The sequence below is a fragment of the Schistocerca nitens genome, chromosome 5 (assembly GCF_023898315.1).
Source record: "Schistocerca nitens isolate TAMUIC-IGC-003100 chromosome 5, iqSchNite1.1, whole genome shotgun sequence".
NCBI lineage: Eukaryota > Metazoa > Arthropoda > Insecta > Orthoptera > Acrididae > Schistocerca > Schistocerca nitens.
This window is the reverse complement of record NC_064618.1, coordinates 297,123,477-297,149,220: the sequence shown is the minus strand read 5'-3', so window position 1 is coordinate 297,149,220 and position 25,744 is coordinate 297,123,477. Positions and strand designations below refer to the sequence as shown.

The window sequence follows — 25,744 nt, the reverse complement described above, 5'->3', positions numbered from 1 at the left end:
AATATATTTGAAATCCATTATATCTTTATTAGTGTGCACAAGTAGGTGAACCACAATTGCAACGCTTGTTGTGATGTCGATGCCCGTCAAATCGACCTACTTTTCTCTCTCAATTTATACTGAGTGTGAGTTGGTGTAACAAATATTAGCAGCACAAAAAGGCGGAAATAATACTCAGTCATCATGTTAACTCAGGTTTTATCATTATCTACAATCTTTATCATTAGAATGGATTATCGTGATAGACGAGACACTGTTACTAAGAAGAGTACTTCCATCATTCAGAGAGGGAAAGTATAGATTCCTAACAGATAGTTCTCTTTCGCTAAAAAAAAAATAAAAAAAAAATCAAAAGCCTTTCGCTTCAAAGCGATATTATTTTACTCAGAATGTCGTTTTCATGTGTCTCTGAAATACATACGCTCACATACATGCCGAAATTGTGATATGCAATAACAATTTTTTCTCAACACTAGACCAATATTTTGTATGTATTAAGACCAAAGATAGGCTATAAACATGGATTTTCATAGAAAACGAATACATTATACTTTTATTCCTTTCAGTAACGATACTGGTTGAGACAAGTAGTACTCTCTCTAAATTCCGTCCATCGGCTCTGGCGGCAGCACAGGTAGCGACCGCCCGTTGTGTCAGTCTCTTCCAACGGCGTCTTTCGATGTGGTATGGAGGGGTGTGTGGTGAGCACACCGCTCTCCCGTTCCCTATTTTCTCGACCTGGAGCCGTTACTACTCTGTCAAGCAACTCCTCAGTTGGCAACACGAGGCTAAGAGTACTCCGTTCCAATCTCCCAACGAAGGAAAATTACCTGAGTATCTGTGGAGAAGCCATACTAACCCGTAGGTCCTGAAGAGGGGTAGCAGCCTTTTCAATAGTTGCTGGGCAACAGTCTGGATGACTGAGCCTTGTAACATAGCCAACATGATGTTGCTGTGCTGCTACTGCGAACGGCTGAGAACAAGGAGGAACTACAGTCCTTTTCTGAGGGTATATAGCTCTATGTTTGGTTTAAGGATGGGATAGTCTTAAGTAAAGTATTCTGGAGATAAAGTGGTCCCCATTTAGGATCTGCAGGCGGGAACTACTCAGGAAGATGTCATCATAGGGAAATACAAAAGCGGCATTTTATGGGTCAGAGTGCTTGGAATGTTTCATATTTTATTGTCTAAGTAGATCAGAGGATTTAAAAGCGGAAATGGATAGGTTGAAGTTCGTTAAAGTGGAAATCTGTAAAACGCGATGAGAAGAAGAGTTCTGGTCAGGTGAGTACAGAGTTATACACGCTAAAACAGATAGGAGTAGGCCTAATTATGATTAAGAAAATAGGAATGCAGGTAATTTGCAATAAGGAGCATAGTGACACGTTATCACAACAAAGTTACATGCAAAGCGAACATCCACAACAGCAGTACAAGTTTATATGCCATCTAGTTCCGCAGATGATGAAGAGATTGAAAGAATGTATATTGATATAAAAAAATTATTCAGATAGTTAATGGAGCCGAAAATTTAATTTAGGTGGGGTACTGGAATACGGTAACAGGAAAAGGAAGAGAACGAAAAATAGTACGAGAAAATGAACTGGGGCGAGGGGGAGGGAGAGGAAGGGAAATAAATGAAACAGGTTGAATTCTGCACGCAGCGGATGGAAATGAATGAAACAGGATGTCAGCTGGTTGAATTTTGCGCGCAATGTAAATTAATCACCACAAACACAGTTTGTACCCAGAGAAAAGATCTGGAGACACTGGAAGGTTTCGCATTGATTACAAAAGGTGTAAGGGATGTAAGTGCCGACATTTCTATGACGGTGTACTGAACAACATTGCGTCAGTATTTATGTCATTTGCACACTAATGGTTATAGCTACTATGAGTGGTATGTTTTCAGTTTGGGTAGTACCTTCAAGAGTACATGTGGCAAGAGCAAGCCGTTAATGCTTATTTTCCCCTGTGCAACATGTCAAGTGTTGAAGTGTGGACTCCTGAACCCAAAATGGTTTGTCTATACTGACAGGGGTAGTCTGTTTAGTGGTGCAGTTACGATCATGCAGAAAACATCAGGTAGTAAATTATGTGATTTGCTTGCTGGAACACAGTTTGACGCAGAGAAAAAACAACCAACACACTGATGTGTACAAATATTAAGATACCACATATAAAAATATTTGCGCGTATACTCGTTACACCCTGTATAATGGTAAGATAAAGATTTCGAAACCACATTTTAAACAGTAAGAAACAGGTGTAAAATCTGACCGTAATTACTTGGTTTCCAACTGCACATTAAAACCGAATTAACTGTAGAAGTGTGTGAACCTAAGAACATGGGACCTAGATAAGTTGAAAAAATCACAGGTTGTTGAGACTAGAAGGGAGCATTAGACGACTGACTGAAAAAGGGGCAAGAACACAACAGATGACGAATGGGCGGCATTGGGAAATGAAATAGTGAAGGAGACAGAAGATCAAATAAGCAAAAAGACAGAGCCCATTGCAAACTCTTGGATAACGCATAAGGTGGCTCTGAGCACTATGGGACTCAACATCTTAGGTCATAAGTCCCCTAGAACTTAGAACTACTTAAACCTAACTAACCTAAGGACACCACACACACCCATGCCCGAGGCAGGATTCGAACCTGCGACCGTAGCAGTCCCGCGGGTCCGGACTGCAGCGCCAGAACCGCTAGACCACCGCGGCCGGCTAACGCATAAGGTACTGAATGTAATTGACGAAAGGTAAACTATAAAATCGAAGCTGTAGGACTATCACCTTTCCATCGCACCCTGTAACCAGACGAGCCAGCTTGCTGTCTCCAAATTCTGCAGGCAGGGCCAGAGTATGGCTGAAGTAGCGCGATGCAAGCCACCAGCCTGGCACATTGGACAGCTAGGTTACCTCGAGAAACCGACTGCCTGGACTCCTACATGACAGAAAGCGGCACCTTTTCATAGAAACACCGGGTCGATATAGTTTAAATGATACTGGTGCCCGCACCGAGAATGCCCAAGCCAGCCGCCAACTCATTGTCGGTCACGTAGCCTCATCTACAGTACATCTAGCCGTTGGTCTATGGGTAGCGCCTAATTTTGATGCTGGCGGGTCCTGAACTGGCGCCTTGGCGCTGCTGCCTGCTGCAGGCTGACTCAGCCAACTCCTGGACTCCGTCAATAGGTCCTCGGTTCGCAGTCCGCGCCTGGGGGGCGCCTCGCTCCTGACTTACTGCTGCGGGCTGTTAGCGTCCGTCGCTTCCTCGCCTTTGCTGCTGGTGAGCCGCTCTGTTGCAGCTCCGGCCACAAGGCCTCTGACGCAAGCCAGTCTGACCTCTGGCGTCCGTGCCCCACGAGCGCACCGCTGCGCTGGTGTGCTCTGCCGCGTGGAGGCATCGCACGTCATCGACATGTCTTCTGCTGCGTGAATTCTGCTAAATAAACCTATTGCTGCTACCACTGCATTGATGAATTTGCGACGGCCGGGGAACTGGTTCTCGCGCCTAGGGTCCAGTCAATCTTACTGCAACGTCATCCAGGCAAGTTATGGGCTCAATGACGCTCGGACTAGTCTGACGAGTAATAAAGCAAATGAATCAGGCAAAAGCGAGTACAGACGTCCAAAAAAATGTGTTGATCTCGGGTGGTCACAACAGTAATACGTCGACTAGGAAGCGGGAGACAGACCAGGGTAGCTGGGCACAATACAAGATATCAGCAGGCAGTAATCAAACGCGTTTACTTTTCTTTTGATAAGCTGTCATGCAGAAGTTAACAAGTGTTTCCAATCCCTGAATAACGTCTTTTGTCAACTCAACAGTAAACTGACTTTCTAGCTGCTGTGGTTCTCGCACACCTAACAGCCGCTGTCCCGTGGAGCTGAGCTGTCGACGAGGAGACGATCTGCGCTGACGAACTGGCACCGAGCGCTATCTTCGGTGCCCTTTATGCCAGCGCCGGGGACGCTAGTGATGTGTATTCTGCCCTGAGTGAGGAGGTGCGGCGCCTGGTTTGCGTGTACTGAATCGCTGGCGCCACCCCTCGGGGTCCGCCGATACTGACGTTCGCGCTGCCGGGCTTTTGACGGCAAGCGTACGAATGGCGTCTTACGATGACATCACAAAATTAAATTCACAGGAAGTGCGAAATGGCACAGCAGGAATGGCTAGACGAGAATTGCAATGCGTGGGTCTAACTAAGTTTTAAAAAACCCAAAGACTAAAGGACAAGTGCAAGACTTTAATGGGGTAGGACGTCAAACTGGCCGATTTGGAGCAGGAGAGGCACAACAGGACATTTTAATTTCCACTGTCTATACTTTTACAAATAAATTCATAAAACTTTGTGAGCATGACCAGGAGGGATTCAGGATTCACACATCATTTTACCCATTATGTGCAGATCTACCGTGGTGTTTTTTAGGTTATTACTCCTTCTCATTCCGAGAAAAAATGTAGCACTATTTTTTTCCTTTCAGGAAAGATGAGGCTGCCCTTCACTGGAACACTGCAGTACATCGCAGCGTTTACTGGTAAGCATCTGAAAATTACTTTCCTGAATGCTATAAAATAATGGAGTCGATGAGGTAACAACATGTAATAGATTCGACAGGAGAAGTTCTCTTCTTTGTAATGAAAATGTTAGAATCCAGATTTAGAGTCTTTCTGTCAGTCTTTTCTTATTTCTGAAATCGTTTAGAATCCACTTTAGAGAAGAGAAAGAAGACTAGCCACATGATTCTAAGTAATATGCCTGATCGAAGGTACAACTGTTTGCTGCACACTGAATTGAACGAAGTAACTGTTGTAACTGCTCAGTATTTATTACGGAAGCAATGCCGACCTTCAAAACAGTATCCGAATTTGGAAGAACATGCAGATGAGGAACGGAGTATCATCTAAACAAGATTAAACTTATGACAAATTGGAAATTGTTTATGACCAAGTGTAGTGTTTTACCATGAGAAATTTCAAATAGGTTTTCATTTAGAGTGCTTAAATAATCATGGTAGAGCTGCTGTTTCCAACCGTCACGTACATCCAGTAGAGGCTTGAGTCATGCAAGGAGCGTAAAATGTGGACTGTCGATCAGTGGAAACAAGTTATGAGGTCCAACTAAATTCAGTTTACATAGTTCCCTGTCACAGGATGTGCTTATGTATGCGCAGCCCCGTATTTACGCACGAGCCACATGGGCCCGGGACCAGGGTGGCAAATTCTTATGGGTGGCAAATTCTTATGGGTGGCAAAATTTTGAGCATACAAATTTACGTTGTGCAGAAAAAAAAACGTAGCAGTGGTTGAGGGGATTATTAGGTTCGTTCGAGTTAGATCGAAACCGTTTCGTTTCCAGTTAGGTCGAAACCGTTTGGTGCTTTTAATATTACTTTTCCCCCAGTTTCATTAATCTGGTGAAGTTTTGACATAACGTAATCGTGAATATGGACGGCAGGAAACGTCTCAGTGGCACAGGCTACAGAAAATTAGTTGAAGAAAGGAGGAAGAGGGAAAAGGAAATATTAGATCAAACCCCAAAGCTACAAACGCTAGATTCTCTACCTGCAAGTTCTCCCTCTCATGCGAACTGGACAACTACAAATGGTTCACAGCGCAGCAGCAGCGGTGGTGAAAGGCACGACGATAGTGACTCTGAAATTGATAACACACATACGAACAATTCCACAGAAAGTGAACCAGGATTGTGGCGAGGGGAAGTGTCATCAGATTTTACTGTTGATAAAGATCCTTTATTTTGGGAAATCAGTGATAAAACACGAGGTCACGTAGTACAATACGGATTTAATCAGAATAGAAACTGTGATTCTGTGAAGTCAAAGCGTGCATATTCTGATAAACGAAGATTTATGTTTAAGGATTTGTGAAAGGAAATTGTTGAATGGAGACATTGTGCAACGCGATTACTTGATTTACTCACCCAGTCAGGGATCACTTTACTGTGCACCATTTAAACTGTTTGGGGGTTCATCCCAGTACGCTACAAGTGGCTTAGTCATTGGGAACACGCTAATCAAAGGGTGACTGAACATGAAAATTCCAGTGCACATCGCGATGTGTTGTAACTTTCAGACAAAGGGGAAATACTATGTACAGCTACAAGTATTGGAGAAGGTAGTGGCTGTAGTGAAAAAACTTTGCTCAAGGGGATTGCCATTTCGTGGAAATGAAGAACAGTTTGGTTCCTTAAGGAATGGCAATGTGTTTAGAGCTGATAGCTGAATCTGATCATTTCTTAGCAACTCATATAACTAAAAATGGAAAACAGGGTAAAGGAAACACTTCATATTTATGAAGAAATTATCAATATTATGGGGAAGACTGTCACAGAAACGACTGTTATTGAATCAGAAGCTACAGGGATATTGCAAAGAGCTTAACTCTAAAAATATCGCATTCGTGCCTGCAATATGGGGGATTATTTTGGAACGTTTCAGTGCAGTGAGTACAGCCCTACAGCCAGAAGAAGATGACATATCTGCAGTACTGGAACTTTATACTTCACTTCTGACTTTCATTGATGAGTCTTTTGAAGTGTACAAAAAGTTGGCAGAGAGAAAATTGGAGATCATGCAACATCTTCTGCGAGTCAATGAAACTCAAGAAAAACCCGTGAAGAAACGAAAGAAATTCTTTGATGACTCAGACTCTGGGTCAGAAAATGAAACAGTGGTTTGCAAATCCGAAGGTGACGTACTGAAGACCACTTATTTAATTATATTGAATAGACTATCTGCAGAGCTCAAAAACTGCCTTGGTGTCTACAAAGAGTTTCCTGAAAAGTTCTTCTTCTTAATCAGTTTGATGGAAATGGACTCTGATGAAATGTATAATACTGAAAAACAGCTGTAGCATATTTACTCAGGGGACATAGAGGATTCTTTTGGAAGACAATGTGCCCATTTCGAAAGCTTCCTTTTGAGTTGTAGATATGAGAATGATCCTTCTTTACCAGTCTTGAATAAAATGCTAACAGAAAAATATTTCTTTGATATTTATCCAAAAATCAGTATCGCTGTGCAAATTTATTTGACCGCAGCAGCGACGAACTGCTCTGCTGAACGATCCTCCTCAGTTCTTGGAAAGGTTAAGAACTACTTGCGTGCTTCTCAGACTCAAGATGGTTTGAATCACTTGGCTGTATTAGCAATAGAAAATGATCTGACTGTGAAACTGGACATTGAAAATGTGATAAATGTGTTTGCCGATAATAAGGCAAGAGGAAACCATTGAACTGATGATATTCTTTGTTGATATAATAATCAATTACCATAATTCCATATATATATATACTTATTTTAAATACTGTGTTTATAATTTTGTTGCTAAATGTTTTTCAAAATTGACTAAGTTTGTTGTTGGGGGGGGGGGGGGACGAAAAAAGTTATTGGGCCCATGGACATAACGTTATCTAAATACGGGGTTGTGTATGCGTAATATCAGTAAGGTTTTAGTCGGTCAAATCATGGTTTTCAGTTTGTCTACTTACACGCGTTTTCTGTCACTGACAGCTTGACCATTATTAATTCGCGAACATTGATACATTCCGTAAAAAGAAAAACGTGCAAGTCCCTGATGTGAGTGGGTTACGTTGCTGCTTGTAAGGTATTTAAATTATCTAGTGGATGACGTCAGAAGCTCCGTGACACGGTTCGCGGGAGATGTACACTGAAACGCCAAGGAAACTGGTATAGGCATGTGTATTCAGATATGTAAGCAGGCAGAATACGGGGCTGCGGTCGGAAACGCCTATATAAGATACCAAGTTACTGGCGCAGTCGTTGGATCGGTTACTGCTTCTACAATGGCAGATTATGGAGATTTAAGTGAGTTTGAGCATTGCGTTATAGACGGGCGCACGAGCGATGGGACACGGCATCTCCGAGGTAGCGATGAAGTGGGGATTTTCCCGTACGACCATTTCACGAGTATACCGTGAATATCAGGATTCCGGTAAAACATCAAATCTCCGACATCGCTGCGGCCGGAAAAAAGATCCTGCAAGAACGGGACCAACGACGACTGAAGAGAATCGTTCAACGTGACAGAAGTGCAACTTTTCCGCTAATTGCTGCAAATTTCTGTTCTGTGCCATCAACAAGTGTCAGTGTGCGAACCATTCAACGAAACATCATCGATATGGGCTTTCGGAGCCAAAGGCCACTCGTGTACCGTCGATGACTGCAGGAGACAATGCTTTACGCCTCATCTGGTCCCGTCAACGCCGACGTTGGACTGTTGATGATTGGAAACATGTTGTCTGGTCGGATGAGTATCGTTTCAGATTGTATCGAGTCTACGGGTATAGAGACAAGCTCATGAATCCATGGACCCTACTTGCCAGAAAGGGACTGTTCAAGCTGGTGGAGGCTCTGTAATGGTGTGGGGCGTGTGCAGCTGGAGTGACATAGGACCCCTGATACGTCTAGATACGACTCTGACAGGTGACACGTACGTAAGCACCGTGTCTGATCACCTGCACCCATTAATGTCAATTGTACATTCCGACGGACTTAGGCAATTCCAGCAGGACAATGCGACACCCCACACGTCCAGAATTGTTACCGAGTGGCTCTAGGAACACTCTTCTGAGTTTAAACACTTGAGCTGACCACCAGACTCACCAGACGGGAACATTATTGAGCATATCTGGGATGACTTGCAACGTGCTATTCAGAAGAGATCTCCAACCCCTCGTACTTAAAATGGTTCAAATGCCTCTGAGGACTATGGGACTTAACATCTATGGTCATTAGTCCCCTAGAACTTAGAACTACTTAAACCTAACTAACCTAAGGACAGCACACAACACCGAGTCATCACGAGGCACAGAACCCCTCGTACTCTTAAGGATTTATGGACAACCCTGCAGGATACGTACGTGATGTGAATTTCCTCCAGCACTACTTCAGACATTAGTCGAGTCCATGCCACTTCATGTTGGGGCACTTCTGCGTGCTCGTGGAGACCCTATACGACATTAGGCAGGTGTACCAGTTTCTTTGGCTCTTCAGTCTAGTTACCGAAAAGAAGAGTCTAATGCATGAAGATTGCAGCAAGCTTTTGAAAGACCTGCAGAGCATGGACGATCGGTGTATTGCCGGCCGGGGTGGTCGAGCGGTTGTAGGCGCTACAGTCTAGAACCGCGCGACCGCTACGGTCGCAGGTTCGAATCCTGCCTCGGGCATGGATGTGTGTGATGTCCTTAGGTTAGTTAGGTTTAAGTAGTTCTAAGTTCTAGGGGACTGATGACCTCAGAAGTTAAGTCCCATAGTGCTCAGGGCCATTTGAACCATTTTTTTGACCGGTGATTTGATTCGCATTTAACTACGAACGTAAATAAATGTAAAGTACTGCTTATAAATAGCCGAAGAGACGGTTTATCATATTAGGGATAAACGTAAAATAGGGGCCAGGCTGAGATTCATTGGGTGAATCCTAAGGAACTGTAATTCACGTTCGATCGATTCTTCTGCATTGGTTTTCAGTCTGGCACCCCTGCCTGGAAAGCTTAATAGAGGAAATAGAGAAGATCCAATAAAGAGCGACGCGTTTCTTCGCGATTTGGTTGTGTAGACGCTGAGCAACCTCCAATGGGAGCCGCTATACGAGATACGTTGTGCCTCGCAGAGACACTGTTAACAGCTACTGGAGGATATATTCAAAGAAGAGCCTGGAAAGATACTACAGTACTTTCTCCCACATACATGTAGCGAAATAAGCAAGAGGAGAAAAAATAAGTAAGAGGTGATATGGAGGCTACCTAAAGTCGTTCTTCCCCCAAACTATTCGCGAATGTAACAGGAAAGTGGGAAAATGGCATTGGTACAAAAAGTGGCTTTAAGCCTGTAGAGGTAGATATAGATAAAATGAAACGTGTGTGTGGCTAGAGACTCCTGTCAGGTAAACCGATCCCCTCGTGCAGATCTGTTTAGCTGATGCCACTTCGGTGACCTGCGTGTCGATTAGGATAAAATGATGATGAGGACAACTATACACCCAGTTCCCGAGCGGAAAAATATTCCAACCTGGCTGGGAATCGAACCCAACCCCTCGCAAGACTTTCTGCCGCACTGACAACTCATTTATGGAGGTAGAACGTGGATGAAGAGGAGCTTCAAATGTCCACTCTCCTCTTCTTGCTGGACTTGTAGTGGTTATCAAAATTCTGGCATCGCTCTTTTTCTCTATATACACAAATGATCTGATGGATAAGGTGAGCAGCAGTCTGCAACTGTTTGCTGATGGAATTGTTTTGTACGGGAAAGTGTCGCCATTCTGAGACTAAAGGAGCATACAGGATGACTTCTACAGACTTTCTTGTTGATATGATGGATGACAGCTAGCTGGAAATGTAGACACATGTAAGTTAGTGCAGACGAGCAGGAAAACAAAGAAGTAATGTTCGAATACAGTACCGATGGTGTATTGATTGATATAGCCGGCCGCGGTGGTCTAGCGGTTCAGGTGCTCAGTCCGGAACCGCGCGACTGCTACGGTCGCAGGTTCGAATCCTGCCTCGGGCATGGATGTATGTGATGTCCTTAGGTTAGTTAGGTTTAAGTAGTTCTAAGTTCTAGGGGACTGATGACCACAGATGTTAAGTCCCATAGTGCTCAGAACCATTTGAACCATTTTTATTGATTGATAAGTCATATCAGCATAGATAGGCGTAACGATGCAAAGCAACATGAAGTGGAATGACCACATAAGGAGGGTAGTAGGAAAGGCGAATGGTAGACTTATGGTGGTTGGGAGAATTTTAGAAAAAAAATGGGTAAAATGGCTCTGAGCACTATGGTACTTAACTGTTGATGTCATCAGTCCCCTAGAACTTAGAACTACTTAAACCTAACTAACCTAAGGACATCATACACATCCATGCCCGAGGCAGGATTCGAACCTGCGACCGTAGCGGTCGCGTGTTTCCAGACTGTAGCGCCTAGAACCGCTTGGCCACACTAGTCGGCGGAGAATTTTAGAAAAATGTAGCTTATTTATAAAGGAAAATGCGGATAGAACACTAGTGTGATCCATTCCTGAACACTCTTATACTGTTTAGGTTTCCCTCCACGTCGATTTGGACGAAGACACTGAAGCACTTCACAGGCGTGCTGCTAGATTTGTTACCGGTGGGTTCGATCAACACACTGTTATTACGGAGACAGTGAATTCAAAAGGGAATAGCCGGAGAGGACTCAACGGTCTTTTTTGCGAAACGCTATTGAGAAAATTTATGGAAACGGCACTTGCGGATGACTGCAGAATGTTTCTACTGCCCTCAACAAACAACATTTCGCGTAAAAGTTGAAAAGTCAAGATAAGAGAAATTAAGGTTCATACAGTCGTTTGTACCTTGTTACATTTGCAAATGGAACAGTAGTGGAATAGTAGTGATACGATGTACCTCCCGCCATGCACCGTACAGTGGCTTGCGGGGTGTCTTCGCTGAGGTGACAGACAGCGATATGCACATATACACACGACAATAGTATCGCGTACACAAGGTATAAAGGGACAGTGAATTGGTGGAGCTGTCATTTGTACTCAGGTGAATCACGTGAAAAGGTTTCCAACATGATTATGGCCGCATGACGGGAATTAGCAGATTTTAAATGCAGAATGGTAGTTGGAGCTAGACGCATGGGACATTCCATTTCGGAAATTGTTAGTAAATTCAATATTCCGAGATTCGCAGTGTCAAGAGTGTGCCGAGAATGCCACATTTCAGGCACTACATTTGACCAAGGACGACATAGTGGATGACGTACTTGACTTAACGAGCGAAAGTAGCGGCAATGTTGGACTTACGATGACCATATCCGTCAGGACAGTGCGGCGAAATGTTGCGTTAATGGGCTATGGCAACAAAGACCGACGGGAGTGCCTTTGCTAACAGCACATCGCCTGCAGCGTCTCTCCTGGGCTCGTGACCATACCGGTTGGACCCTTGACGGCTGGAAAACCGTGGCCTGGTCAGATGAGTTCCGATTTCAGTTGGTAAGAGCTGATGGTAGGGCTGGAGTGTGGCGTAGACCCCACGAAGACATGGACCCAATTTGACAACAAGTCATTGTGCACGCTGGTGGTGGCTCGATAACGGTGTGGGCTGCTTTTACATGGAATCGACTGGGTCCTTTGCTCCAACTGAACCGATCATTGACTGAAAATAGTTATGTTTGGCTACTTCGAGACCATTTTCAGCCGTTCTTAGACCTCATGTTGCCGGCCGGAGTGGCCAAGCGGTCCTAGGCGCTTCGGTCCGGAACCGCGCGACCGCTACGGTCGCAGGTTCGAATCCTGCCTCGGGCATGGATGTGTCTGATGTCCTTACGTTAGACAGGTTTAACTAGTTCTAAGTTCTAGGGGACTGATGACTTCAGAAGTTAAGTCCCTTAGTGTTCAGAGCCATTTGACCCATTTTTGGACTTCATGTTCCCAAACAACGATGGAATTTTTACGGAAGACAATGCGCCTTGTCACCAGGTCACAATTGTTCGCGATTGGTTTTAAGAACATTCTGGACAATTCAAACGAATGATTTGGCCACGCACATCGTCCGACACGAATCCCATCGAACATTTAAGGGGCGTAACCTAGAGGCCAGATCGTGCACAGGATCCTGCACCAGCAATACATTCGCAATTATGGACGGCTATACAGCGTGGTCAGAAAATGAGTGAAACGTTGTAGGGATGTTACAGGGCAGGTTGTACTGAGACGTAAATGTTAAGAAAGAAATTCGATACGTTGCTCCGTTTCCGAGTTATTTAGCATAGAATTTAGCCAATTGGAGCGTCGCGCGCTCGCATTCAAGCGGCCTGCCAGGGGCGGTGTTGCCCAACGAGTGCTTTGCCTCGTTAGCTCAAACTTGAATTTACGCGCGCGACGATCTGATTGGCTAATTTCAATGCTAAATAACTCGGAAACGGAGCAACGTATCGAATTTCTTTCTTAACATTTATGTCTCAGTGCAACCTGCCCTGTAACATCCCTACAAGCATTTTACACATTTTCTGACCACCCTGTAGAGGCAGCATGGCTCGATGTTTCTGCAGGGGACTTCCAACGAATCTTTAAATCCATGCCACGTTGATATGCTGCACTATGCCGGGCAAAAGGAGGTCCGACACGATGTTAGGAGGTGTCTCATGACTTTTGTCACGTCAGCGTAGATGTAGATGTAGAACATGGTTGGCTGCCTCCGTACTGAGCACTAGCCGTCTAGCATCATGGTATAGCATGGCAGTTAGCTGTAAAACAGTTTACGTAGAGGGGAGATGGGTTGTACAGGCGGACTACACGTATACCACTGCATCTTCACCTGTCCCCGCAGCGACGCTGTCGTACCTGTCTTGCGGCATGCTGGCTGGCTGGACGTCGCCGATGCTGCCGCGGCTGCGCGAGCCTGGCTCGCACCTGCCGCTGACGGCAGACGAGGCCTCCTGGGTGGTTTCTGCCACCAGCATGGTGATGCCGCTCCCCGTCCTGCTCGTGCCCTTCGTCGTCGACGTCGTCGGCCGCAAGACGCTGCTCGTCGCCTCCGCTGTGCCCGTCTTTGCCTCCTGGCTCATGGTCAGTACTGACGCCACATCCTTTACTATTTGGTTCAGTGTACAGCGCATCTGGTTTTGGGATTGTGTAGCACTATACTCATACACTTCTCCGAGTCTAGAATGATAGGTTGTTGCAACGCTGCCCCATAGGTCACGGACACTTCCAGGCGCCCATCATCTCACTCATGCAATGTTGCCAATCCAAAAAACTGAAAAGCTGGATTCGGTGTTATGTTTAGACGGACATTTTGCCATAAGAATTGGCTCCCTATTTCTACTGGAAATGGTTACTTGGGTATTTTCATTCATTTACGACGGTTACGCCAAAAGAAATGCACACTATTTTTTTTAAATCCATCTTTTATTCTACATGTTTGAAAGTTTTACCGTGTGTAGATACATCCTTTAGGAACAATATTTTCATTTCTCCACATAATTTCCATCCCTTTCAACTGTCTTACGCCATCTTGGAACCAGCGCCTCTATACCCGCACGGTAAAATTCTGGACCAACCTGTTGGAGCCACTGTTTGGCAGCGTTTACAAGGCAGTCATCATCTTCAAACTTTTTTCCACGAAGAGAGTCTTTCAGTTTCCCAAAGAGATGATAATGTGTACATAGTTCTGCGTAGTCAGCGCGTACAGAACTTTCCCACTAAAGCGCGCCCCACTAAGCACAACAGCGCAGGCGCAGCGCTCGTCCGTCTCCGCACTACGAGATGGCGCTGTCTTAGAGACGGACCAAATTCTGCTTCCGCCGATCAGCGTATTAATATGTAACGCAGCCAATGAGATTGCTGCTAACGTAGAACCTTTTCTCCTCGCGGATCACACTCGCCCAGTGATACCTGAACGCGCGAGGTATTATAACGAGTGTACAGACCTTCGATTAGTCAGTCTGCATTAGTCTGCATATGTCTGCACCAGTCTGTACTAGTCTATAGAAAGTTTCACTCTGCGCCTAATAAGATTATCATATTCCTGTACATAGTCATGAAGATAAATGTATAGACACTTTGTCAAGTATCAGAGATATGTGAGAATAAGATTAACATACCAAGACCAAAGGAACTTCAGATTGTCAATCATAAACAGCATCCAGAATCAAGTTACGTAATTTCTATGTTTTTATTATTTTAATAAATGTGTGTGAAAATTAATCAAATTCTGTTTAAAGTTGGTCACCGTCAATCTGCTACTCTAAGCTTGCAAGTGGCATTTCTATCGTCTGACCTAACGGCAGAAGATAAACACGCCACGATAAGACCACGAGACATATTGCTGACACTCGCCTACTTCGTTAGAGTGACAAGTCAAATAATCTGATGGTGTGTGTACCGAAGGTCTTACAGTACGCACACCACAGATAGTCACATGGAGCCACGTCAGGACTGTAAGGCGGGTGTTTCAGTGTTGTCCATCCGAGTTTTGTGATCGCTTCCATGGTTTTTTGACTGACATGTGGCCGTGCATTGTCGTGCAACAGCAAAACATCCTGCTATTGCCGATGTGGTCGAACGCGACTCGGTCGAGCTTGAAGTTTCTTCAGTGTCGTCACATATGCATCAGAAGTTATGGTGGTTCCACTTGGCATGATGTCCACAAGCAAGAGTCCTTCGGAATCGAAAAACACCGTAACCATAACTTTTCCAGCAGAAGGTGTGGTTTTGAATTTTTTTTTTTTCTTGGGTGAATTTGCATGATGCCACTCGGTTGATTACCTCATTGCCTCTTCGTCTCTGGTGAAAAATGATGGAGCCATGTTTCATCACCTGTCACAATTCTTCCAAGAAATTCATCTCCACCATTTTAATACTGTTCCAAAAGTTCGCTGCATACAGTTTTTCTTGTTTCTTTGTGAGCGACTCTCAACATCCTGGGAACCCACCTGGCACAAACCTTTTTTAACGCCAACACTTTCAGTATTCTGCAAACACTTCCTTCCCCTATCCCAACGTAGCGTGACAATTCGTTGACTGTGATGCGTCTGTCAGCAGTCACCAATTCGTTAACTCTCTGCACATTGTCTGGAGTGTGTGCAGTACGAGGCCTGCCGCTGCGAGGACAATCCTCAATATTGCCGTGCCCGCTTTCATCACGTAACCTGCTTGCCCACCGACTAACTGTACTGCGATCGACAGCAGCATCTCCATACACCTTTTTCAACGTCTTGTGGATGTTTCCCACTGTCTCGTTTTCACAGCACAGGAATTCTATGGCAGCACGTTGCTTCTGACGAACGTCAAGTGTAGCAGCCATCTTGAAGACATGCTGTGACGGCGCCACTCACTGGAACAGGTTGAACTAAGTTTGAAAACAAGCGAGAAGGATGTATCTACTCACTGTAAAACTTTCACACATGCAGAATGAAAACTGTATTTTTACAAAAATAGTGTGCATTTGTTTTGGAGTGACCCTCGTATTAATAACCATGTACAATCCGCTGTTTGAGTTCAGCCTTACATGTGCTTAACCTAAAAAACAATCAGTAAACATGATTATGATCTAGGCAGAAGCAATTAATTAAAATTTGTGCAAGTGCTGGGATTCGAACCTCGGGCTGTTGCTTACTAGGTAGTTGCGCTATCCATTGGGGGATTCTGTGTAGAACATAATTTGAAATAGGGGCAAAGTGTTATCCCATTCACTGACTGCCACTTCTAACAACCCTACCACAACAAAGGTCAAAAATTAACTATGATTGTAGTGTTGCTCACGCTGCTAAATACTGCATTTTCGGGCAACAACAAAGTTATATTATGTGGCAGGTGTCATTAGAGCACAGTTAATAAAGTCATTACTTGAAATAATGGATAAACTAGGCACTCATCTTTTCGTGTTTCCCACGCTGGTCTCGTTGTGAACTCAGGACTCAATCGTCGAGAATCTAGGTAGTGATGATTCCAAGCTCGGATGCAAAGAGGCCTAGGTGTTATTCTGCGATATTCAAAAGTTTTATAGATGTGTTTCATAAACCATTTTTGAGCTTTAACTTTTGCAAGTTAGGACAATGGTGTTGTAAAAAAGTAATCAGCACTCCGAATTTACAGTTCTTTTTTATTACTTTTGTTGCAATATCACGTAACTCGTTCCAAAACATCACTTCATAATATAAAAAAATACTTGACAGTATCTTCCTCACTGTTAAAGTTCACATTTCATAAACTGACTACAATTTGCGTCTTTTTAACATGACGACCAAAGCTTGACTCTCTAATAACCGCATACGCGCCCAAAAATCAGAGTTACAAGTACGTCAAAGATCATAGTGGCAAAAGAAAGAATACACAAAAGAATAATATCATTGCAATATACAGGGTGTTACAAAAAGGTACGGCCAAACTTTCAGGAAACGTTCCTAACACACAAATAAAGAAAAGATGCTATGTGGACATGTGTCCGGAAACGCTTAATTTCTATGTTAGAGCTCATTTTAGTTTCGTCAGTATGTACTGTACTTCCTCGATTCATCGCCAGTTGGCCCAATTGAAGGAAGTTAATGTTGACTTCGGTGCTTGTGTTGACATGCGACTCATCGCTCTACAGTACTAGAACGTTTGGGCAGGCATTGTTGGTGATGTCTTGATTGGGCCCCATGTTCATCCACCTACGCTCAATGGAGCACGTTATCATGATTTCATACGGGATACTCTACCTGTGCTGCTAGAACATGTGCCTTTACAAGTACGACACAACATGTGGTTCATGCACGATGGAGCTCCTGCACATTTCAGGCGAAGTGTTCGTACGCTTCTCAACAACAGATTCGGTGACCGATGGATTGGTAGAGGCGGACCAATTCCATGGCCTCCACGCTCTCCTGACCTCAACCCTCTTGACTTTCATTTATGGGGGCATTTTAAAGCTCTTGTCTACGCAACCCCGGTACCAAATGTAGAGACTCTTCGTGCTCGTATTGTGGACGGCTGTGATACAATACGCCATTCTCCAGGGCTGCATCAGCGCATCAGGGATTCCATGCGACGGAGGTTGGATGCATGTATCCTCGCTAACGGAGGACATTTTGAACATTTCCTGTAACAAAGTGTGGGGACTGATGACCAAAGCTGTTAAGTCCCATAGTGCTCAGAGCCATTTTGTAACAAAGTGTTTGAAGTCACGCTGGTACGTTCTGTTGCTGTGTGTTTCCATTCCATGATTAATGTGATTTGAAGAGAAGTAATAAAATGAGCTCTAACATGGAAAGTAAGCGTTTCCGGACACATGTCCACATAATATATTTTCGTTCTTTGTGTGTGAGGAATGTTTTCTGAAAGCTTGGCCGTACCTTTTTCTAACACCCTGTATACATATCGATGTATCGAAGTACCTCTACATTAATAAAATCAAATATGAGTGTTGTCACAGAAATATGTTAACTATTTTACAGCAACATAGTAGAATATTGCTGGTATCGAGAGGTTGAGGTGAGGTGCCGTAATGGTTACGTAATTCTAGTACCATTACACACTCCAGCAGAAATTAGTTTCCTCGTCGGCCGACAGGTGCTGTTCGCCGAGTCGGCGGCGATGCTGATCGCGTCTCGGCTGGTGGCGAGCCTGGGGGTGGGCGCGGTGATGTGCGTGGGCCCGATGTACGTGTGCGAGGTGGCGGAGGCGCGCGTGCGCGGCGCGCTGGGCACGCTCTTCCAGTTCATGCTGAGCGCGGGCTCGCTGCTGGCCTTCAGCCTGGGCCCCTACCTCTCCTACGAGGCGGTGGCCATCGCGTGCGCCGCCGTGCCCGTCGTCTTCCTAGCCTGTTTCGTCTGGATGCCCGAGTCGCCCTACTTCTTCGCGATGCGCGGCCGCGACGAAGAGGCAGAGCGCGTACTGCGGCGACTCCGAGGCTCCGTTCCTGACGAGGACATCGCACAGGAGCTCGCCGTCGTCCGCAAGTGCGTCGAGCAGCAAAAAGGTCAGCGGCTGAACACAGTACAGTACTTATAGATGTCAGCTCTAAAAATATTCTGCATCTACCGGGTGATCAAAAACTCAGTATAAATTTGAAAACTGAATAAATCATGGAATAATGTAGGTAGAGAGGTACAAATTGACACACTTGCTTGGAATGACATGGGGTTTTATTGTTGTTGTTGTTGTGGTCTTCAGTCCTGAGACTGGTTTGATGCAGCTCTCCATGTTACTCTATCCTGTGCAAGCTTCTTCATCTCCCAGTACTTACTGCAACCTACATCCTTCTGAATCTGCTTAGTGTATTCATCTCTTGGTCTCCCCCTACGATTTTTACCCTCTGCGCTGCCCTCCAATACTAAATTGGTGATCCCTTGATGCCTCAGAACATGTCCTACCAACCGATCCCTTCTTCTGGTCAAGTTGTGCCACAAACTCCTCTTCTCCCCAATCCTATTCAGTACCTCCTCATTAGTTATGTGATTTACCCATCTAATCTTCAGCATTCTTCTGTAGCACCACATTTCGAAAGCTTCTATTCTCTTCTTGTGTAAACTATTTACCGTCCATGTTTCACTTCCATACATGGCTACACTCCATACAAATACTTTCAGAAATGACTTCCTGACACTTAAATCTATACTCGATGTTAACAAATTTCTCTTCTTCAGAAACGCTTTCCTTGCCATTGCCAGTCTACATTTTATATCCTCTCTACTTCGACCATCATCAGTTATTTTGCTCCCCAAATAGCAAAACTCCTTTACTACTTTAAGTGTCTCATTTCCTAAACTAATTCCCTCAACATCACCCGACTTAATTCGACTACATTCCATTATCCTCGTTTTGCTTTTGTTGATGTTCATCTTATATCCTCCCTTCAAGACACCATCCATTCCGTTCAACTGCTCTTCCAAGTCCTCTGCTGTCTCTGACAGAATTACAATGTCATCGGCAAACCTCAAAGTTTTTTATTTTTTCTCCATGGATTTTAATACCTACTCCGCATTTTTCTTTTGTTCCCTTTATTGCTTGCTCAATATACAGATTGAATAACATCGGGGAGAGGCTACAACCCTGTCTTACTCCCTTCCCAACCACTGCTTCCCTTTCATGTCCCAAAAAAATACAAACGTTCAAAAAATGTCCAACAGATGGCGCTTCATCTGATCAGAATAGCAATAATTAGCATAACAAAGTAAGACAGAGCAAAGATGATGTTCTTTACAGGAAATGCTCAATATGTCCACCATCATTCCTCAACAAGAGCTGTAGTCGAGGAATAATGTTGTGAACAGCACTGTAGAGCATGTCCGGAGTTATGGTGAGGCATTCGCGTCGGATGTTGTCTATCAGCATCACTAGAGATGTCGGTCGATCACGATACACTTGCGACTTCAGGTAACCCCAAAGCCAATAGCCGCACGGACTGAGATCTGGGGATCTGGGAGGCCAAGCATGACGGAAGTGGCGGCTGAGCACACGATCATCACCAAATGACGCGTGCAAGAGATCTTTCACGCGTCTAGCAATATGGTTTTTTTTTGGTTCTAATAAAACCCCATGTCATTCGAAGCATGTGTGTCAATTTTTACCGCTCTATCTACATTATTCCGTGGTTTATTAAGTTTTCAAATTTATACTGACTTTTAGATCACCCGGTACATCTACATGGATACTCTGCAAATCGCATTCAACTGCCTGGCACAGGGTTCATCGAACCACCTTCACAATTCTCTATTATTCCATCTCCTATATTGCGTGGAAAGAATGAACACCTATATGAACCGTGGATTTATTTTCAAAGAATATTCTTAAATTTTTTTTTATTCACTAGCGATTCATCAAGAACATTAACACATTTAATCACACTACGTGAGCGTGGAAGTAGTTGCCAGGGAGTAACTGATGAAATAAAAATCAAATTGCTTTTAACAAATGGGAATTTTATTCCTAAAAGCTTTTTTTTAAAAAAAGAAACAGAATTAAAATTGTAACCAGAAAGCACCCTCTAAATATCAAGTTACAATTTATTCAGATGCAGAAAGAAACAAATTTTGGAGTGCTGAGAACCTTACCGCTCCCTTTTGACACGGCCGTAGTCAGGACCGCTCACAACAGCCCCTGAAACATTACACTGGTGCAAATCTGCAACACACCAGATTACCTTAAAGTAAAAGTTTTAACAGTTCACACAAGCACACAAACTATGCACCCCGTAGGAGGGATGGAAATCGTACAAATACTAAAATTAAAAGATTAGCTTGCCACCGAAGGTGCAACTTAATTTTGACTTCTAAGAAAAGTCTTACGGCGGAAGGGTGGCAACTTTATATACTAAAATGATCATTTAAATAAAAGCCCATAAAAGCAATCTCATACAAAATTCTACAAGGTTGGCCAAACCAATTAAGATGCTCTACAGTACACAGATACCGCCTCTCAAGTTGATAGGCAAGATCAAAACATATTTCAGGAATTAGGCCGTTACACTCCGAGCAAAAAATTCGTTAACACACGAAATCCGACAAACATGACAGAGGCAGCTCCGAACGACAGACCGACATTAACTGCCTAACAAATGCGGACGAGAGACAAACGAGCAAGCTGGAGACGAAAGACTGACCAAGAAAACAAGTTGAATTGAACAAGTGTAAATCACGCAATATATCACCAATCACTTAACTTCCAATAAACTGCGATTTCTCGAGAAGACCTGGCGCAGCACCCCCAAATCGCTCTCACGAACCGTCCGCTGCAAGCCGCATCATCGGACGCAGGAAGGCGCGCCGACCTCCTGTCTTTCCTGGTCCGCACCAACCGACCGACTACCCGCTGCTCCGTCCGCGACTGCTGCTCCGTCGCGACTGCACTGCTGGTGCGTCTCCCAATCACTTCCAGACACACGACGATGGAAATACTGGCTCGGACCCAACCATGCAGAGGAAACACACCCACTGGCAAAACGACATCCCTGCACCAGGAAAGGACGGAGCCCTTCTCCACAAGATGGTAACTGAAGGGGCCCAGAAGCGCTCGGACAACCAGTTACACCACGGCGTCGCAGCTCGCACCGGCCAGACTGATGTCGTGGGTTGACTCCTGTTGCTCTCGTGTCGACCGCGAAGCGACCCCTCGCTTATACGGCGCGGCCCACTGGACTCACGTGGCGACCTCACATGCGCCGACGCTCAAGACGGACAAGTCATCCTGTGGCTCAGTGCGCGACCGACCAACCGATCGATCCAAACGGCCTTAAAGGTTGATCCGAACGACAGACATACTGGCACTCCAGACGACAGACAGACACTAACTGCCCCACAAATTCGGACGAGAGACAGCCCCCCGACTGACTCCAGACTCACCCAGACTGACCGACTGACCCCAGACTGCTTAACTGCCGAGCTCATAGCGCCCCTTAAATGCACGTGAACAGGCTACCTTTCCCCTTTCCCACCAGAGGGAGACACCAAAGCTGTTTCTGCCACGGCTCACTATATCTTTCCGTATGAGCTCTGATTTCCCTTATTTTATCGTGGTGATCGTTCCTTCCTATGTAGGTCGGTGTCAACAAAACATTTTCGCATTCGGAGGAGAAAGTTGGTGATCGGAATTTCGTGAGAAGATTCCGTCGCAACGAAAAACGCCTTTCTTTTCATGATTTCCAGCCCAAATCCTGTTTCATTTCCGTGACACTCTCTCCCATATTTCACGATAATACAAAACGTACCGCCTTTCTTTGAACTTTTTCGATGTACTCCGTCAGTCCTATCTGGTAAGGATCCCACACCGCGCAGCAGTATTCTAAAAGAGGGCGGACAAGCGTAGTGTAGGCAGTCTCCTTAGTAGGTCTGTTACATTTTCTAAGTGTCCTGCCAATAAAACGCATCTTTGGTTAGCCTTCCCCACAACGTTTTCCATGTGTTCCTTCCAATTTAAGTTGTTCGTAATTGTAATACCTAGGTATTTAGTTGAATTTACGGCTTTTAGATTAGACTTGTTGTATCCGTGGACCCAACCGAATAGCGCGCGTGTCCTGCCGTCGTCGCATCGCTTGCCACAGTTTCCCGTCGCCACCGCCGGCGGCGCATGGCGTTGCCGCCGACCGAAGACGCCGCGCCATTGCTGAGCTGGGGCCACAACGCCCTCTGGCTGCTCGATATAACAGCAGCGCTGGCCCCGAGTCAGGGAGTCTTGCAGACAGGTCGCTGCAGTCATCAGTGCCGTCGTTCGTTGTCTGGTTAGCTAGCGCGCTGTATGATTCAGTATTGTATAACGACTTAGGCCACGAATCAGGAATATTCTTTGGACACTAATTGGAACTGTATCTACGGTACACTCTTCGCTGTCAACAAAGCTAAGTAACTGTTTTATACTAGCTGCCGCTTATTTGTCACTAATCGTTTTCCTGCCACCAGATTTTAGTCACAACCTGGTCACGTCCTACTCCATATCCAAATTATGGTTGCCAGGCAGCCATAAAAAGACTGATTTATCGTGTAACCGAAGTTTAACGTATTCCTTTTAGCACTCATGTGGATGACCTCACACTTTTCGTTATTTACAGTCAATTGCCACTTTTCGCGCCATTCAGTTATCTTTTCTAAATCGTTTTGCAGTTCGCTTTGGTTTTCTGATGACTTTATTAGTCGATAAACGACAGCGTCATCTCCAAACAACCGACGACAGCTGCTCAGATTGTCTCCAAAATCGTTTATATAGATAAGGAACAGCAAAGGGCTTGTAACACTACCTTGGGGAACGCCAGAAATCACTTCTGTTTTACACTATGACTTTCCGTCAGTTACTACGAACTGTGACCTCTCTGACAGGAAATCACAAATCCAGTCACATAACTAAGACGATATTCCATAAGCACGCAATTTCGCTACGAACCGCTTGTGTCGTACAGTGTCAAAAGCCTTCCGGAAATCCAGAAATACGGAATCGATATGAAATCCCTTGTCAGTAGCACTCAACACTTCATGTGAATAAAGAGCTAGTTGTGTTTCACAAGAATGATGTTTTCTTTCACAAGAATGATGTTTTCTAAACCCATGTTGACTGTGTGTAAATAGACCGTTTTCTTCGAGATAATTCATAATGTTCGAACACACCTAATCGAAAGTATCTGGACACGTATTAGTGAATGTTTACGAATGTTAACACAGAGTGTGTCCACTCTTCGCGTTTAGGGCGACTTGAACTCCGCTGGGGATACTTTGACAGGTGTCTGAATGTCTGTGGAGGAATGGCGGCTCATTCTTCCACTTGAGTCGAAAGAAAGAAGGTAGTCATGTTGGGAGTTGGGGTCAGAGAGAGTCCAAGCTCTAACTCATTCCAGATGTATTCCATAGGGGTCTAGGTCGAGACTCTGGGAAGACCAGTCCACTTTAGGAACGTTGTTGTCCACACACCATTGCCTCACAGATGTTGCTTTATGACAGGGTGCATTGTCATGCTGAAACAATCAGTCATCATCTGCGAACTATTCCTTTACTATACGCAGCACACGATACTGTTAAATCTATTCATATCCTTCCGAATTTAACATTTTTTCAAGCGCAGCAAGGAGACCACGCGCTAACCATAAAAACTAGTCTCAAACAGAATGGCTGAACTGGCCGAGATGGCTGACATGCAATGACTAGCCCACGTTTGAAATCCCATACCACTGTGACCACTTCCGACAGCAGAATATTCCCTATCTGTTTTAATACTGGCCAGTCAGTCTGAAGACCCATACCACTGTGACCATTTCCGACACCAGAATATTCCCTGTCTGTTTTAATACTGGCCAGTCAGTCTCTCTTGATATCTAGTGGTCAGTTCTGCATTACATAGGGGTGTCCGGATATATTTAATCAGATGGTGTATCCACACCAAAAACGAAATACTTGATTTACACGTTATGGACAGATGTGACGTAACCATTCCAACACTGACCGATTTCACCACGTGTTTTGACACTGTTGATTTCGATGTATTACTTATGAAAATAAAACCGCTTAATTTCTCAAACAGTTCAGTAATGTGCATCGTCAGTAACCTCAGAAACGGATATCAAGGAGTCATCTGTGCGATAGGCGAGTCATCACGAAAGATTATGCTCTCTGTGTTCACCCTTTGGACCAATGATACTTCTTCCATGCTTCACTCTTGTGACACTTACATGCTGACGACTTCCAGGTGTATCTAAGCGTCAGTCCCATGTGCACAGGTCGTGTTGTATTGGATATGAATGACGACGACTACTGTTCAGGGTTGCAATGGTCAAGAAACTGGATCTTAAAGTAAACCCCATAGCACAACAGGTTATCTTAATATCTCACGGAAAGTTGATCAGCGGCAATTCTCGTAAAACAGTTTACCCAGTAACAGTTTATCCAATACGTCATGGCATCAAAATACCCTGTAATAAAACGCTGAAGATCTCGGCGTAATCTTGAATAAGCATGCAAACTGGGAAGAGGAAACTCTTGCAGCATGGAGGAAATCTGTCTCCAGTTTACATGCAATCGAAAAATTTAGAAAAATGTTCCCTTTCCAATTTGTCCAGTATTTAGTCCTGCCAAATCTTTACAACTGCAGTATTGTTCACCACGGCACAAATACTGAAAACTCCACACGACTCTCGACGTAGCTGTTAATGATTTCGTAAGATGCATGTGTAGCATTCGATTGTTTAATCGCCGGCCGGTGTGGCCGTGCGGTTAAAGGCGCTTCAGTCTGGAACCGCGTGACCGCTACGGTCGCAGGTTCGAATCCTGCCTCGGGCATGGATGTGTGTGATGTCCTTAGGTTAGTTGGGTTTGATTAGTTCTAAGTTCTAGGCGACTGATGACCTCAGAAGTTAGGTCGCATAGTGCTCAGAGCCATTTGAACCATTTGATTGTTTAATCACGCCGGTCTTTCGTATGCTCGGCGAGCCTGGATGTAGCCAGACAATAGGTGTGATTATCACAGGCTCTTTCTTATTCACTAATGTCTTCAAGGCCTCTCCTCACATATAAGGTACTTATCTTTACAATCCTGCAGTACCAGACAGGGTACTTTCAGTACCTTGGCTGTACACTAATTCTTTGTCCATCAACCTCTCCATTTCAGCCGTACGACGGTGGACAAAATTACACTGTAACCTACTTATTATACAAAACCATTCTGCATTCAAGACGATTGTTTCATTATTTATTTCACCTGGAAAACTCAGGGGTTTCTAGCCCTTTATTATGTCTAACCAGACATCCTTAT

General features: G+C 44.6%; 1 protein-coding gene across 2 annotated transcripts in view; it reads left to right on the top strand.

The window, feature by feature from the left end:
• LOC126259662 (facilitated trehalose transporter Tret1-like) overlaps positions 1 to 25,744 on the top strand; it is a 126,404-nt gene that overhangs the window by 73,017 nt on the left and 27,643 nt on the right. For both annotated transcript variants that reach the window (XM_049956600.1, XM_049956599.1), the window contains 3 exons: positions 4,492 to 4,545; positions 13,365 to 13,603; positions 18,089 to 18,497. In XM_049956600.1, the coding sequence (XP_049812557.1) occupies positions 4,497 to 4,545; positions 13,365 to 13,603; positions 18,089 to 18,497 (697 nt within the window). In that variant the 5' untranslated portion in view covers positions 4,492 to 4,496. The remainder of the gene's footprint in view (positions 1 to 4,491; positions 4,546 to 13,364; positions 13,604 to 18,088; positions 18,498 to 25,744) is intronic.